The sequence below is a fragment of the Bombus impatiens genome, unplaced genomic scaffold (genome assembly GCF_000188095.3).
Source record: "Bombus impatiens unplaced genomic scaffold, BIMP_2.2 scf_0232, whole genome shotgun sequence".
Classification (NCBI taxonomy): Eukaryota; Metazoa; Arthropoda; class Insecta; order Hymenoptera; family Apidae; genus Bombus; species Bombus impatiens.
In genome coordinates this window covers 164,541-182,929 of record NT_176651.1, presented here as the reverse complement: position 1 = coordinate 182,929, position 18,389 = coordinate 164,541, and the positions used below count along the sequence as shown (strand labels likewise).

General features: G+C 37.8%; 1 protein-coding gene across 1 annotated transcript in view; it reads left to right on the top strand.

The window, feature by feature from the left end:
* The window catches only part of LOC100744926 (neurexin-3b-like), a gene marked incomplete at its 3' end in the record, with an annotated part of 469,693 nt that overhangs the window by 287,689 nt on the left and 163,615 nt on the right, over positions 1 to 18,389 (top strand). The window contains exons 5-6 of the mRNA XM_033320044.1: positions 4,874 to 5,017; positions 10,336 to 10,368. Of these exons, the coding sequence (XP_033175935.1) occupies positions 4,874 to 5,017; positions 10,336 to 10,368 (177 nt within the window). The remainder of the gene's footprint in view (positions 1 to 4,873; positions 5,018 to 10,335; positions 10,369 to 18,389) is intronic.

The window sequence follows — 18,389 nt, the reverse complement described above, 5'->3', positions numbered from 1 at the left end:
ACTGTTTGAAATTACATTGTGAAGCAAAGTCGAAGCGTCGAATTTCCATGTCGTAACTCTAACACACGCACGCACACACTGATCCTGTGTCATCGTCTTTATAGCAACGAGACTGTTTCAGAGACAACGGGAATCGTAAATTCCCCTTACGATTCGATAATCGACGCCACGAAATGATCGATCCCCTATTTCGATTAGGATAGTAGAGATAGTTCAATTAAATATGACGCTGATACAACAAGTTCTAAATCACAGTTTATTCCAACAACTTTGTGAAGAAGATAGTTACGCTGGTGCGCGTGTGTAAGTTAAGTAAGTGACTGATCTAAGGGTGGAAACCCGGTCAAAGGATGTCGACTGTTTGAAAGATGGAAAATCAGCCAAGCGAAATGATCGATCCCCTATTTCGATTAGGATAGTAGAGATAGTTCAATTAAATATGACGCTGATACAACAAGTTCTAAATCACAGTTTATTCCAACAACTTTGTGAAGAAGATAGTTACGCTGGTGCGCGTGTGTAAGTTAAGTAAGTGACTGATCTAAGGGTGGAAACCCGGTCAAAGGATGTCGACTGTTTGAAAGATGGAAAATCAGCCAAGTTCGGTAACGATGCTGTGGCGGAGGAAAGCCGAGGATGGATGTGTCCAGCGCACGGGACCATCGGATTTGTCGATGACAATTTTGGCTAGGAGAGCGAGGGAAATAGGCTTCGTTGTTAATTGCTTATTTGCTATGGTGGTGGGCGAGGAAGGATGCTAACCGCCCTCGAGATAAAGTTGCTAGTGGGAGGCCTCGTGCGTGAGAAAAGGCGACTTTCCCGCGTCAATCCGCGGTGGACGATAACCTTTAGAAAACAATTCAGTGAAAGAATATTTGTTCGGTCTGAAGGACCTTGACTAGAAAGTTCCTGAGATTTATGGAGGGTACTTGAGACCATCGAGGCTACGTAGCAAGGATCTGAAGACATCCGACTACCATCTTGCCCGCGGTGTGTGGCCTGGTTTAGGTAGAGAGTCGGCCGACGTAACAGAGACCATTTCGTTGCATCGGAACATTTCACATTTTTCTACTGTTCTCAGCATCCGAGATATCCACGTAATTTACATAATTTTCACTATAGTGTTTTTGTTTTCCTATGTCCGAGTTCGCGGCTCTTCCAACGTGCATTTCTCCTAATTACGTCGCGCCTACGCCGCTTTCCCCATTTTTTAATTAACGTTAGTTTCATACTGAATTCTCATAGTGAAAATTCGAATAAGACAAGAAATTACACTAATTACGTAGAATAATACATGGCGCGTGAACACTAATGAAACACTAATGAAACGTTCCAAGCGGAAAAGAGCATCCTTTACTCGACGAAATATTACGTCCGGATAATAGAGCGTTCGAATAATACAACGTTCGGATATTAGGCTAATGGGTGTTCGAATAAGGGAATCTCTAACGTAATTGCCGGCTCTGGTCTGCTGTAATTAAACTTGAAAATTTACTACATTCCACGTCTCATCGTGAACTATTATTTGGCAGCAAATTCAGTTGGAAAATCGAAGGACCGAAAATGGACGAAAAACTGGTTTAATCTTCGCTGTACTCTTCGTCGATTTGTTGAATTTTTTAATCGTATCGGTGCGTTAAAAATAGATGATCGATAAGTCGCTGGCTTCGCAAGACACGGTTTTGCGGATGCGTATCGTCGCTTGGTTTGCGCTGGTAATGAACATTTCAATCGACGAGTCGGTGCACCGAAGCGACGCGATTTGGCGCCATTCCAGGGCCATTAAAGCGCGTCTTATGGCCTTTTTGCCTGGCCTTGCGTCGGCTGCACTTTTGTTTGGTCGGCTGACGACAATGGGAAGATGGGAAATAATGAGAAACGTCTGGCCAGTACCCGCGACGCGTATTCGCGGCTACGTGGACGAGATCAGACGTCTGCACACCGAATTCAAAAGCTCGAGTATATTGAACGAAGGAAAAATAAAGGGACAAGAGACGAAGCGCGAAACCCTTATGCCACGCTCGTTGCCTTCAATTAAGTCGGACCTGAAGCGGATGCACCTGGACAAAAGGCCCCGGCCTTTGTTCATCTCGACGAGGCGATGTCTTCGCGCCGTTTAAAGACCTGTCGGCGATTCCAGGAAGCTTGCGTTTCGCAGAGAAACTAAATTTACCAAACTGTCGGCGGCGAAGATGGTGTCACGTAAAATTAAGGTTTAGGTTTTAAAGACAAGAAGGTAGAGCCGTAGCGCAACTTTATGTTTCTTTTCTATCGAACCTTATTAAATAACACAACTTTATAAGCACAGTTTACGCGACTGATCTGAGAGATGTCGACTGACGAGAGTTTGTAGTTTCAGTGCCGAAGTGTTCTCGTATTATTACGGAGGAAAGCTCGGTGTGGGTGTGCCCTTTGAGCTAACAACGCGGATTCGTTGTTCACACTTTTCGTTGGGAAAAGTGAGGCTAACGATCCGCGATGCTAATTGATTATAGCCCACGTTAATAAACGAAGATAGGAGGAGGAAGCCTCCTACCAACGTGGCTCGTAAGTGACACTGTTCATGGGGAAAATCAGCTTTCCCGTTAGGTAAATACACGCTTCTCCTCCGCAATTTGTACGAACATATAATAAACCTAAGGACTGTTCCAAGGACCATCCATAAACCAATAACACTTACAGGGTTTATACTTAATAAATTTAAATTTAAATTTAAACTAAGTGTAAGTTTATGGTGAGTCCTTGAGGTTATTGAGGGTACGCGGCGAGGACCTGCACACGTCTGGTCTCAGATGCGGATTGACGTGACAATGGCGAGTTTGAAAGTAATCGTTGCACGTGTCTGCTTGAAAATTTCTCAACGCTTGCTTGAGATTCGCTTCGAAATTAGAAGAATTATGATACGTATGATGGTTTAGCTTGCTCTTGCTGTCATCTCGTAGCGAGTTCATCCGCGAACGAAGGAAGAATCTGCAACAACAAGTTGCAGAGGAGCAGCTTGAACGTAGCTGCAAGTTGTATAACACTGGTATTCCAACTTCCTTGCTTGCAAGGATAAGCAAGGCCATAAATCATCTTCCAAAATATCAAGACTACTTTAATCTCCAGCTGAATACACCCGTGTCCACTAATAGTAAAGCTGTATGGCGATGTAATGATAGGAAAGAGAGAGGAGGACGAGGAAAGGGAAGTAGGTTCCATCCGGCAGTTGCTGGTGGACTCATCAGCGAAGCTTCTAGGCAGACTTGAGCTGTAGACACGGTGATAGCAGAGGTCAGGCCAGAGGATTATGCGCATTTGTATGAAAAGGATAGTTAGGCGAGGACTTTCGAGAATTGCGTTTGGTATGCAAACTCCGGCGGCGGGCGTGGAAAGCCACCATAGTTCACGTAATGCTGGAATCAATCAGAAATTCACATCCTAATGTCAGCCTCATGACTATTAAGCGCAGTCTAATAAACCTCATTTACGCGCAATTAATAGGAAAATGTAAAAAACGTAAGTTGAAGCGCTGTACAATGAAATTAATTTGGAAACGAAGCTCGAAGAGTCTGACGTACCTATTTGTTGAAGTGAATTAAATTTGAAATATCCAACGTAGCTATTTATCGCAGTTAACCGTTGGGAATTAATTTGTTATTTTTTAATTAAATTTACTAAGCTGGAAATTGCAGGAACAAGCAAGCATAATCCAAGCAAGTGGAAATTGTACGTACAACTATAATCCACGAAAGTGGATTACTTGCCTAATGGATGTTTCATGCGTTCAGAAATTCAACGTACCGCCTCCTTTCGCTTTTACAAATTTGTCAATTCTACGTTAAATAGAGCAATCTTGGTTTGCTTTCGCCTAATAAATTGACAATAAAAATACACGTTGATAACAGTTGCATAATGAACTTGGATGTTAATTTATCTTACTATTCGTAGTACTATGATGTAATATATTTAGGGGTGTGTAACGAATCTTCATTCGGACTAGCCATCGTTGTTGTACGACAGAGATTATGTTTACTGGTATAAATATGATTTTTACAGAGTTCGACAAATAACCGTGGTGATTAGACACTCGAGACGTTAACGACAATGTTCTTAGGTTCAATAACGAATCCACGGTCAACGGGCTAGCTCTTTTGAAGCACAAAGTAACGTTTGCTGTGACGCTCGGTATAATACTGCGCGTAAAAACGATGTGAAAACTCTGCAAGGTGATCGCAAGAATAAAAGACTGATGGAAACTTTCCTCTCCTTACGATCGTGTTTGTTCGTTGCATATTGGCCGAGGATACCAAGAAAATTTCAGCCGCCGTTGCTAGACAGTCCCGTTTAGCGGCGACATTGCTCCTGCCCGGGGTTTGATTGTCAATACAACGCGTGTCCCATAATTTTGGCACTTCTCTGTTAGGTAAAAACGTCCATCCCGTGACAGTGGCTACGTTCGGCGACCGGTTGTGTCACCTCGAGCCCAAGGCCACTGTCACAAATCTCGGGCAAACATAATCGGATTGAATCATAACTAAGTTTCGTTATTTGAGTACAGCTATAATAAACAGTGTATCTTCCCAAGAATTGCAAAGGGTAGGCCCCGATGTCCTTTCATCTCCGACATATACAAATATACTTACAAATAAATTTTACTTAACAAATTGAAACGTAATGAATCTCCTGCAATCTGCGTTAATTTGTCACATGCTCTACAAAGTGACGTAGGTTTCTACACTCTGACTATACGCTTAATCGTATACTTCCACACAACGTTGTGCTGATCTTCTAACATGTTAGGTCACGTTACGTTTACTGTCTGCTTTTTATATTTTCAACCGGCTATTTATCTATCGGTTAATTATAAATTCTTTACGCTGTTCTGTTGCAGATAAAGCGCCATCAGAAGCCTCTTTCAGAGGGACCGAGTATCTCACGATAAATCTGAGCAAAGGGGACCCGATCCTCAGCACGCTGGAATCAATCAGCTTGCAATTTAAAACCAGGCAACCGAATGGACTACTGTTCTATTCCGGTAAGTTCAGCGAACAAATTTCTTTCCACACAATATTTTCTATTTATTTCTCTTCAAACATCGAGCTCATCAAATGAAAAGAGGAAAGCATCTTCATACGCAGCGAACATTTCCCATGGTTAGTTCGAAACTCGTGTCATGGTCCTGATCGAGACTATCAGAATTTGTCGTTCAGGCGAGTCTCAATCGAAAATTCATCGGAATCATTCGATCGTGGCTTATTTAATGCAACGTATTGCTCGTAGAACGTAGCGGCGCCCTCGTTTTTCCATTTATCCATGAAACTGGCGAAATATTCAAAGTACGTACTTCGATGGAAAGTCGCCGCGAGCAAAGCAAAAGTCATTTTATAAAATTCGTGTAAAGCATCCTATGAATTTCGTTGGTTGCGCAGCGGAACCTCTCCTGCGGCTTTCCTATGGATTAAATATACATGAAACCAACGAAATATTCGCATCGGTCGCATTGCAGGCACTGCTTCTTACAAGCTCTCGGTCGCCGTGCGACTGAAGCCACTCGAGGTAAAAAGTAAATGTCCCTGGCGTGCTTCGTAAATTGCTTCAAAATTGCGGATGCTCCGCCCCCGTGAAATTATGTCCTGAGGAGGAGGTTCGAGTTTCCAACTACAACTGAAATCTTGTTCTGACGAAAGGCAGCTGCGTGGCTAGAAAGACGCTTTTAAAACAGCGTTCGTAGAATTTAAAATTGCCACCAGGGGTCAATGGGCTAACGATATAAGCAGCAACACGAAAGGGGAAATTTAAAGAGCCGAACAAATTTTCAGCGCAAAGTAGCGAAGATCTTTCAAAACAGAGTATTATATCGAAGTATACGCTGCGGAGGAATAAAATATAGACGAGTGGTATTTTAATATTTTCTATTTCATTATGTTCATCGTCTATTGAATTATTACGCAATCTATTTTTAATTGTTTCAATTGATTAAGTTTGTCCACGCACAAGAGAGTTCACTTACAACTAGATGAATCAGTGAAGTTGCTTGATATTTGGAATGTAGTTTTTGGTAGAATCTTCAGTACTAAAATCTACAGAATTGAAATTGCTGTCACTGATTGTTAAATTGTACATTGAATTATTACGCAATTTATTTTTCATTGTTTCAATTGATTAAGTTTGTCCACGCACAAGAGAGTTCACTTACAACTAGATGAATCAGTGAAGTTGCTTGATATTTGGAATGTAGTTTCTGGTAGAATTTTCAATAGTAAAATCTACAGAATTGAAATTTCTGTCACTGATTGTTAAATTGTACATTGAATTATTCCGCAATTTATTTTTAATTGTTTCAATTGATTGAGTTTGTCTACTTACATGCAAGTTCACTTATAATTAGGTGAATCAGTGAAGTTGCTTGAAATTTGGAATGTTTTTGGTAGAATTTTCAATACTAAAATCTACAGAATTGAAATTGCTGTCACTGATTGTTAAATCGTATTATATAAAATTGAGGGGCACAAAAATTCTAATTTTTAAGTATTGAACTATTGCCTACTGTCGATAGTTCTGATATCGCTGAAAAGTATAAGATATTTTTTATTTAGTTTTATTATATTACGCGAACGAATATAAATAATTAATATATTATTTATCATGATAGACACATAATTTCCTCTTGACAAACCCGATGTAGCTCTAGCAGTTGAATTCAGTTTTTGTGTGATCGTATTATACGTATTCATTCATGCGATGGAAATTGTAGAAACCGAGTATGTAACCGTATTTGTAATTATAATATCGCACACTGTTGTTGAACAAAATATTTCAGCTTATGTTAATTGTTATCTTCTACTTTATGACGCTACTCTAAAACAATTATTTCCATTTCAAACTCCGGAATACTATGGAAATTAATTATGTAAGATAAATATTCACGTTAACATGGGAGTAATATTGATTATATAAAATCCTGCAGACAAAATGATTTAATTTTCCTAATTTTCCATAACACAATTCTCCGATTGCATATAATTAACAATATTTTTCTAAATGACTCGTTAAATGTATTGAGTTGACAACTAAGTGGTTGCGGATATTGTCATAAGGTGGTAATGACAAAACCCGCAATCACTTTACCACGGTCAGTTACAGTCAGCGACATTTCCAGGAACCCGGTGGAACCCGATTAGCTGTTCTCTTTGTCTTGCCTTCGCGAAACACAGGATTCGCTGCAGTCAGACGCAGAGCCAGTGTCACGTAGATGCTGCAGCTAATATCCCGCTGCCGATAATTAGAGAAGCGTAGTTGGCGGTTTTCTTATTGACGTCGGTCCCAGGGGAATCCTCCTTTCTGATAACGTATCGGCCTCTGTGCCGCTCGGATTTCGTTGCAGAAGGCCGGATCCGAGTATGGCGAATGTAATATCTCACACGTGATCTTCCGTTCCTCGTTACTCGGTGTGCACACTGTAAATAGAAGCGGATAATCACAATCCCGTGAGCATCGGAGAATTGGAAGAAACAGAGATGACGATAATTGCAATTAGGGTGGAACCGGTGCGCTGCCACTTTCACGGCGGTTTGCTGCGTCGATACAGCCCTCGATTATCGAGCTTTGGAGTAGCTGCTTTCGAGGATTCAACGATACATTGTGTGGTATTACGAGCGGGGGATCTCCTTTTTTCCATTTTCTTGTTTTTCTTTTTTTTTTTTTTTCGTTGCTCGAAGGGCGAGATTGGTATTTTTGCGGTCGCTGTGTGATGGATGGCTGCAATTACAGAAATATATCGTGTTAGCGGACCGAGGTTTTTAAGATAGAACGGGCAAACGCGTGAGTGACGGCTATACTTGGCTCGCGTTCGTTTTTCATTCGCTTCCTATTATTTTCTCGTACGTTTGATTGATACGTCGAACTTTCGCCGATCGTACGCTCCATCAGAAGATTTTGCTTCTAACGTTTGCAACGATGTACATCGAGATATAATATCGTGCGATGCAACGATTAGAACGACGGAACTAGCAAGTTGCATTTCCACTTAGAGAATTTCAAACGATCGTTTCCTTGCCTGTCGATCGCCAGCGATTTTACATTTCCATGCGAACGCGATCAAAGAAATCAAAGCGAAATAGACCAATTTACTTTGGCTATTTCATCTACCATAACCTTCCTGCATTCGGCTTTCTCGTTTTCTGTACAAATACATGAAAATCCACAGTTTAATGATCGTGATTCAATGACGTAACAGGCAGAAACGGGAGGACGTAGATCTCGCTCGTAGCGCGATGTTCAGTCATAAAGATCGGCAACAGAAAACTCGTCTCGGCAGCGTGGTCTTGTGCACCGGCAAAAATGTGCATAATTTAAGCGGCTGACCACCGCTACAGCTTATCTGGGGAACAAATAAGCGACCTGGGGCCAGTACTGCGGAGAGGGACGACAGAGATGCGACGTAGCAAAGTAGAACACGCGCCGTGTGTGCAATGAATACATCTGCATATACTTGCGTACATGTGTGTATACCTACACGCGTACAGCGTTACGTACAGCGAGAGTCAAAAGTGAGTATACGCTTTACAAAAATAAAGTTCGCCTGACATTGCCTTACACACGAGTAAGCAGGTTTAATGTTCAATCTACCATTTCTTTCGCAATACGTGGCAATTTCGTGGTCTTCTTCTCTGTGACTCGCACGAGGTAGCCTGGCGCCCATGTGTTCGGTTTGAGGATCACTGTGCGCCCCGCTGCTTAGGCCGACCTCCTTTCGCTCGTGTAAGGAGGTCTGCTCGCGTGCAGGCGTATTTTCGTCGCTGTTTAATCGCCAATAACTAAAGAACAAAGCCGAAAACGCGATTTTTGTATTCTTGATTTTCGTTCTATTTTGGCTTCAAGAATCAGCCCTTAAATTTTCTGACACCTGTATTGTCAAACACCCTGTATATAACAAGCCTATTTCTATCGTAATCTGCATACTTCTCACACGTGTAATACGTACGCACTTTATGCTTGTTCATTTTTCAATTTACACAACCACAGGTGTAAGAGTTTTTGAATAAATTCCATGGCTTTGAGGCGCGTATATACTCGCAACTGACTCTCGCTATGCGAAATCAAGCAGATTCGAGCGTACTTGACAAGAACGTGGAAACTCGATTCTCTGGGAAACGAGGTTCCCGAACAATAAAATGTTATTTTCCATTTTCTACTTATTTTGGCGCGCACAGCCGAGCCCCGCGTACCTGGCTGACCGCGTTACGCCCAACGACCTGTAGACGCGCGTGTTACAGCATTGCGGAACGTACTCGCGCGAACGCTAGCGTATAGATTTCGAGTTCACGATGCCGCAGCCTCCTCCTTCTCTCTTTCGCCCTGATTTCACCTACGATGCAGCTGCACCAGATACTACGTTTCGCTGGTCGCGATACTTATCGGCCAATTCTACTTCTGCTGAATATCTCGCGCGTTAATCTGCCCTCGCCAGGGATATCGTGCGCGTTATCCCGTGAAACGGGTGACTAATTTAGCGCGCGCCACGATTATCATAACGAGAGTGCAGGAAGGTTTTAAAGCGCCACTTTTATCGCTTTTACTTCCTACGGCCGGAGAGTGTGTTTTTCGGGCTTAAAGGCCAGGCTGATGGAAGGGTTGATTTATTTTTGAGATGCGGCAAAACGGGCTTGCTTTGCACAAGGATGTGCAACGAGGCAGAACGTGTGGGTGTTAAGATGTTTGTGTTGGGCTTTATACGTCGAGGTTTCTCACATAGATCAACGTACCTTAGGCTTGGAAAAGTTGGCAAGATTATGCAAAATATTATTATTAGAAATTTATCAAAGCCTGGCAATTTATGTGAGAAAATTAGGATTCCCGAAAGATTATAATATCAAACTTATAAAATTTCAACAAATTACGAAACTATGTTTCTCGCGAAATCTTCTTTCAGATATCGTTTTTCATAGCTGGCGTAGTTACGCGAATGGCACACATACGAGCATTGTACACCGAATGTACGTGCATGCAACTTTCTCACCGACAATAATTTCCAATTCTGCAAGTGGCAAACATAGCTACGTAGTATACAATTTAATTTCAGCCCGCTGTATAAACATTTTGTCCTAAGAACATGACAGCGTTACGTTCTGCAACGAGATAAAGCGAAATGGCAAGACACAGAGTGGAGAAATATTCAACGGCCGATTTGGTTTATTCGAAAGAAATATCGTGCTATTGTAAGGCGATTCTTTTTCATTTTCATACGCCGTTCGGAATGCAGTTCTCCATGTTTAGCTCCATCTTCATTCACGTCTCATAAAACACAAGCTGTTTCATAAATTTATATTTATAAAAGCTTTTTTGTTCAAACAGCCAATGGACGCAATCGCGCTTCCTGCCCAGCCGGTAATTAACAAATTTCTATTTTTATTAGCTGTTAATGTTTCATACCGACATCGATGATTTCTCTTCCGTTATCTCATCTTATTTTCAAATTCCCGCCGATAAGCATTTGCCAATGAATTTACCGTTCTCTACACTTCTGCCATTTCAGTCTCGTTGTCTGTGTCTTTACAATACAGCGACAACACGTTTTTTTTTTTACATTGTTTCGCATTTCAACGCTTCAACGTAACAGCCTATTTCTATTGGACTGGCAACTAAGTAACTGCGGATTTTATCATAAGATGGTAATGGCAAAATCCGCGATCACTTAGTTGCCAACTCGATATTTACAGTATAAACATTTTTGCTATTTTCAATACATATTTCTGAATATTTATACTATGTTACGGAATAGCGAAGCTACAAGTTTGATAGAAAATAGATACGGTGAGATGTTCTACAGGGAATAATGTTACAACAGGTAGTTTTTATTAATAAAACTAGGATGCTGCAACAGGTACTATATCATATTATTGAAATATACAGGGTGGTTGGTAACTGGTGGTACAAGCGGAAAGGGGACGATTCTACGTGAAAAAAGAAGTGGAAAATATAGAATAAAAATTTTTCGTTTGAGGCTTTGTTTTCGAGAAAATCGACTTTGAATTTTCGGTCGGTACGCGTGCACTTTATCACTTCTCATTATAACAGATCTCACTGTAGATCGTTGTTTCGATGGAAAAATTTAAAAAAGAAATTTTTATTCTGTATATCATAGCATATTTCAATCTGTTGTAACTTGCAAAATTTAAAAATTTGAAAATTTAAAAATTTGAAAATTTAAAAATTTGAAAATTTAAAAATTTGAAAATTTAAAAATTTGAAAATTTAAAAATTTGAAAATTTAAAAATTTGAAAATTTAAAAATTTGAAAATTTAAAAATTTGAAAATTTAAAAATTTGAAAATTTAAAAATTTGAAAATTTAAAAATTTGAAAATTTAAAAATTTGAAAATTTAAAAATTTGAAAATTTAAAAATTTGAAAATTTAAAAATTTGAAAATTTAAAAATTTGAAAATTTAAAAATTTGAAAATTTAAAAATTTGAAAATTTAAAAATTTGAAAATTTAAAAATTTGAAAATTTAAAAATTTGAAAATTTAAAAATTTGAAAATTTAAAAATTTGAAAATTTAAAAATTTGAAAATTTAAAAATTTGAAAATTTAAAAATTTGAAAATTTAAAAATTTGAAAATTTAAAAATTTGAAAATTTAAAAATTTGAAAATTTAAAAATTTGAAAATTTAAAAATTTGAAAATTTAAAAATTTGAAAATTTAAAAATTTGAAAATTTAAAAATTTAAAAATTTAAAAATTCAAAAATTTAAAAATTTAAAAAACAACGACAATCGAGACAACGATCTACAGTGAGATCCGTTATAACGAGACGCGATAAAGTGCACGCGTACCGAGCGAAAATTCAAAGTCGATTTTCTCGAAAACAAAGCCTCGAGCGAAAAATTGTTATTCTATATTTTCCACTTCTTTTTTCGCGTAGAATCACCCCCTTTCCGCTTGTATCACCAGTTACCAGCCACCCTGTATAATTTTAATTCAAAGATTTTTAACAACTCGTGCAACTAAGTGTAATAAAGTTTACGCCATTGCTAGGCAAATTTTATGCACAATACTAAGTTCGTAGTGCTTGAATGTAATATACACGAAAGGAACAAATAATCAAGTTAAAAGTTTCAACCACTTTGGACTTCGATATGAAGTTCCACGAAGAACTAATTGTATTAAAGGAGAGTTGCGAAGAATAAACGCATGAAGGATGGTTTTCGCAAGTAAAATTAAATGGAATTCCCATTTCCGTTTGTTTATTTCCTGCGATATATCTTCCCTTTTATTTAATATTTATTCGATTTGCCAACATTTGCAACTCTATCAACTGTTTATTTTTAATCGTCAGTTCCATCAACTAACTACGATAACTCAATTTATTATTTTCATAGATAACACGATATTTGTAAGAAAAGAAAGAAAAATAAAAAATCGTATAGTTGATAATTATTTGGAAAAATGGTAGGACGATTGGCGAAAGTCAACGCTCAATGTCCAATTCTATTTGTTTGAATCGATCGATTTACGCGAATAGAAGATGATTTAACACAGATTTTTGCCTGAATTATAAAACATCGTACGCTTAATTGACTTTTAAACGCCTCGGGATATCCGAAATGTATAACAATGCTATCGCAAAATATCAGAAACTATCGGCAATTACCGTGTGCATAAATATATCACATAATCCTTAATTGTTGCGTTCATTGTAGCAGATTTATCTGGTCTTCTAATTTAGAATCAAACTACGTTATTATACTAAGCTACGGCGTTCAGTTGCATGTCCAACTTTACAGCGATATCATCTTTTTGCAACTATATACAACTCCATTACCCGGAACAAAGTATTTCGCAGAATGTGCACACTGCGCAGAGTTACGTCCACGGAGAAACTCAATTGCACGACAACAGATTTACGCGAGAGAACGAGGCAAACCTCGTGGAATTTCGAACTGTAATAAAATATAACAAACCGACGAAATGCGTAAAGTATCTCTTATCTTACCTGGCTCGTGTATTATCTCGTAAATTTGCGATTAAAAAATTGTTTCCGAAAGTATAATAACGCGAACGATGAGCTAACATAATACGCACGAACTGCACGCGAGTTTTTATTTTGTATATATTGTTTTTTTTTCTTTTTAATAAAATATATAACAATATTTACCGGAATACAAGGCAAACATAATACTAAATTTCATTCATATTACTTTTTACTCAAATTTCCAGTTTCCATGGTAAATGGTAATTTATTATTTTTCATTTTTTTTTTTTTTCATATTTATTCAAGTTTTGGATAGCTGCGTAGCTAACTGGTTCATCTCGATATTATCAGCTCGAGGTAAAATTTTCATAAACGCGCGTGCTATCGTGTTGGCAACGAGTTAGATATAAGCAAAAATATAAATAATAAATAAAAATACTGAGAAATATATCAGAGAAATATAGGCGCGTAGGAGAAGCAAAGAAATGTTGGCAACTAAGTGGTATTGGGTTGGCAACTAAGTGATTGCGGGTTTTGCCATTACCATCTTATGACAAAATCCGCAGTCACTTAGTTGCCAACCCAATATATTGTACCATTTTATTTAATTTTTGTCAGTGAACGTTTTAAACCTTAGTAGATATTTTTGTACCTTTATGGGTTATTCACAATTGTTTGCTTCGAGTTGTTCAACTTTGGAACATTCTGCTTCAATTTATTGGGTTGGCAACTAAGTGATTGCGGGTTTTGCCATTACCATCTTATGACAAAACCCGCAATCACATAGTTACCAACCCAATATATTGTACCATTTTATTTAATTTTTGTCAGTGAACGTTTTAAACCTTAGTAGATATTTTTGTACCTTTATGGGTTATTCACAATTGTTTGCTTCGAGTTGTTCAACTTTGGAACATTCTGCTTCAATTTATTGGCTTGGCAACTAAGTGACTGCGGGTTTTGCCATTACCATCTTATGACAAAATCCGCAGTCACTTAGTTGCCAACCCAATATATTGTACAATTTTATTTCATTTTTGTCGTTGAACGTTTTAAATCTCAAGGGATATTTTTGTACCTTTATGGGTTATTCACAATCGTTTACTTTGAGTTGTTCAACTTTGGAACATTCTGCTTCAATTTATTGGGTTGGCAACTAAGTGATTGCGGGTTTTGCCATTACCATCTTATGACAAAACCCGCAATCACATAGTTACCAACCCAATATATTGTACCATTTTATTTAATTTTTGTCAGTGAATGTTTTAAACCTTAGTAGATATTTTTGTACCTTTATGGGTTATTCACAATCGTTTACTTTGATTTGTTCAACTTTGGAACATTCTGTTTCAATTTATTGAATTGGCAACTAAGTGACTGCGGGTTTTGCCATTACCATCTTATGACAAAATCCGCAATCACTTAGCTGCCAACGCGATATAATCGCGGCTATCGTTTCTCAGCTTCGACGCTTGCCAGTTTCGAAATTGCTGCGAGACATCAGGGTAACTCGTTATCTCGCTCGTTGCCGAGCATCTTGGCTCCTCTGGGCCGCGAACGGAAGGCTTGTTTTACCTTGGCACAGCTAGAGACTGCGATGCACGCGTGATGCAGTTAGGCGTATGCAAATGGCCGGCTGCAATTAAGTCTACGGTGCAGCCTGCATTTTTTACACGCCTTAACTCCGGAATAATTAGCGTGCGGTCACGGTTTAAATGCAAATACCTCGGCGGCAGGAGACTTTCAGAAATGGCCGCGCTACGTTTGGTAAAAATGGCACTCCGAGGATGTGTGTCATAAACCGTAACAAATGATTTTTTTTTCTTCCTCTGTAAGACGAAGTGGTGACCAAGCAATAAACAAATAAATCGATTGTAGGAAAATGGCAAATTTACGTGAAAATATCGCAATTCGAATTTCTGACAGGTGTCAAAAACGACGCGAATGTTTCCAGCCGCTGTTGGTTTACATTCGTAAGCCTTCGTTGCTTCAAATTAAATTAATTAATGTAGAAACGATTAGAATAGAATGAAAATATTATTCTAAATTATTACGACGCAAATCTGCCTCACTGCACTCGGTCTGCGTTACCATTTAATCGTCGTTTCCGAGATTTTCAATTATTCTACGTATTATAGCGTAGGACCATCAATGTTTCGCTAATTAACATTCGCTCAAAATATTCTCCCATTTGCTTATAGTTGTTTGTACACGAGAATTCGTAAATCAAAATTAATAAATTAGATATGCAAATAAATGAATAAATAACGATACGACACTTTATTACCGTGCTGTACAAAATTAATATGACAGTGTTGCGACTATTTTCCATTAAAAATACTCAGCTGATTTTCCTACGGAAATATCTAATTTAGTTTGATAAATGTTTAGTAGGTTGAATAACGTGTTTGTACTTTAATTATTGCGCTGATATCTACGCGCCCTGCCATTCTGTGACGCAAATAACGAATATTAATTGTTCGAATAAATACGTAGCGGCGTGTGACGGATATTGATTTAGTCGTAATATTATTATATCGATATATCTTACGATCGAATTATTGAAGAATTCGTTTTCCAAATTGGACATTGCGTGTTACTGTTTTCGACAATAATTCTGATTTAACGATAGATACGTTCTAATGCAGCATATTGCAACAGTCTACATTGTATGAGACGGCTATATCTTAAAAAATATCTCTCGTGTCACTTGGACAGATAAAAATTACAACGAGACAGCACAGGTGTTTATTCCATTTATGGAAAATTTAAATTAGTGTCTTTCTTTTACAGACACGTCTATTACAACGATGAATCTTTATACAAACATGAAACCTAATCTCTTTTATGACACGTTGTGATCTTTATTTTGACAGAATAAAATGGAAAATGTTGTGCGTCCATTGTTTTCTTCTAAAACGAAAGAAACTTTCCGAACGACCTGATATTAAATACGCGCGATGTAAAATATTTGTTATGGAAGATTCTACGAATCTCTATTTAAAATATAGTTGACACACTTCCATAAAATTTCCATAAAAATTTCCAGCCAAATAATAACAAGTCACATCGACATATCTATTTTTATTTAATTCCACGAGTTCAAGTACGTAAATTTTTGAGTTGCTTTTATTTAAAACACATCGCCGTGGATTGAAAGGAAATTTACAGCTTACGGATCACAGCTGGTAGTCTTGAATTGCAGATTGTCATAAACCTGCATTTGTTTCGTTAGCAATCGTGTAACGTGCGCATTCCCAAACCTAATCTGGTACTTTTTTTTATTACAATGCACGGATTTTATTACTCGTTTCAATTTTTCTAATAGTTTGTTAAATATACGTACGCGTATGTGTAGGTAAATATTTGAGATGTTTCAACGTTAAACAAGATATTTTACAATTGTACATTTTCAATGATAAAGATATATTTATCTGCATGTTGATTAAAATAGACAGTTCTTTCGTGGAACGTTTCATCGATGGATATTTGTACAATAAAACGCAAGAGATTTGCATTATTAACATTTATGAAAAACATTGTGAACGAGGCTTAACGACAAGTTCATAGGACTTACGAGTTTAAATTAGTTTGTATATATTTGAAATAAAGGTTATTGATGGTCATAATTACGTAGACGACAAAAATGAAATAAAATTGTACAATATATTGGACTGGAAACTAAGTGACTGCGGATTTTGCTATTACCATTTTATGGTCTTTGCTTGGTAATTGTTTGCTTTGAGTTATTTAATTTTGGAAAATTCTGTTTCTAAGTATTTATTGAATTGGCAACTAAGTGACTGCGGGTTTTGCCATTACCATCTTATGACAAAATCCGCAATCACTTAGCTGCCAACGCGATATAATCGCGGCTATCGTTTCTCAGCTTCGACGCTTGCCAGTTTCGAAATTGCTGCGAGACATCAGGGTAACTCGTTATCTCGCTCGTTGCCGAGCATCTTGGCTCCTCTGGGCCGCGAACGGAAGGCTTGTTTTACCTTGGCACAGCTAGAGACTGCGATGCACGCGTGATGCAGTTAGGCGTATGCAAATGGCCGGCTGCAATTAAGTCTACGGTGCAGCCTGCATTTTTTACACGCCTTAACTCCGGAATAATTAGCGTGCGGTCACGGTTTAAATGCAAATACCTCGGCGGCAGGAGACTTTCAGAAATGGCCGCGCTACGTTTGGTAAAAATGGCACTCCGAGGATGTGTGTCATAAACCGTAACAAATGATTTTTTTTTCTTCCTCTGTAAGACGAAGTGGTGACCAAGCAATAAACAAATAAATCGATTGTAGGAAAATGGCAAATTTACGTGAAAATATCGCAATTCGAATTTCTGACAGGTGTCAAAAACGACGCGAATGTTTCCAGCCGCTGTTGGTTTACATTCGTAAGCCTTCGTTGCTTCAAATTAAATTAATTAATGTAGAAACGATTAGAATAGAATGAAAATATTATTCTAAATTATTACGACGCAAATCTGCCTCACTGCACTCGGTCTGCGTTACCATTTAATCGTCGTTTCCGAGATTTTCAATTATTCTACGTATTATAGCGTAGGACCATCAATGTTTCGCTAATTAACATTCGCTCAAAATATTCTCCCATTTGCTTATAGTTGTTTGTACACGAGAATTCGTAAATCAAAATTAATAAATTAGATATGCAAATAAATGAATAAATAACGATACGACACTTTATTACCGTGCTGTACAAAATTAATATGACAGTGTTGCGACTATTTTCCATTAAAAATACTCAGCTGATTTTCCTACGGAAATATCTAATTTAGTTTGATAAATGTTTAGTAGGTTGAATAACGTGTTTGTACTTTAATTATTGCGCTGATATCTACGCGCCCTGCCATTCTGTGACGCAAATAACGAATATTAATTGTTCGAATAAATACGTAGCGGCGTGTGACGGATATTGATTTAGTCGTAATATTATTATATCGATATATCTTACGATCGAATTATTGAAGAATTCGTTTTCCAAATTGGACATTGCGTGTTACTGTTTTCGACAATAATTCTGATTTAACGATAGATACGTTCTAATGCAGCATATTGCAACAGTCTACATTGTATGAGACGGCTATATCTTAAAAAATATCTCTCGTGTCACTTGGACAGATAAAAATTACAACGAGACAGCACAGGTGTTTATTCCATTTATGGAAAATTTAAATTAGTGTCTTTCTTTTACAGACACGTCTATTACAACGATGAATCTTTATACAAACATGAAACCTAATCTCTTTTATGACACGTTGTGATCTTTATTTTGACAGAATAAAATGGAAAATGTTGTGCGTCCATTGTTTTCTTCTAAAACGAAAGAAACTTTCCGAACGACCTGATATTAAATACGCGCGATGTAAAATATTTGTTATGGAAGATTCTACGAATCTCTATTTAAAATA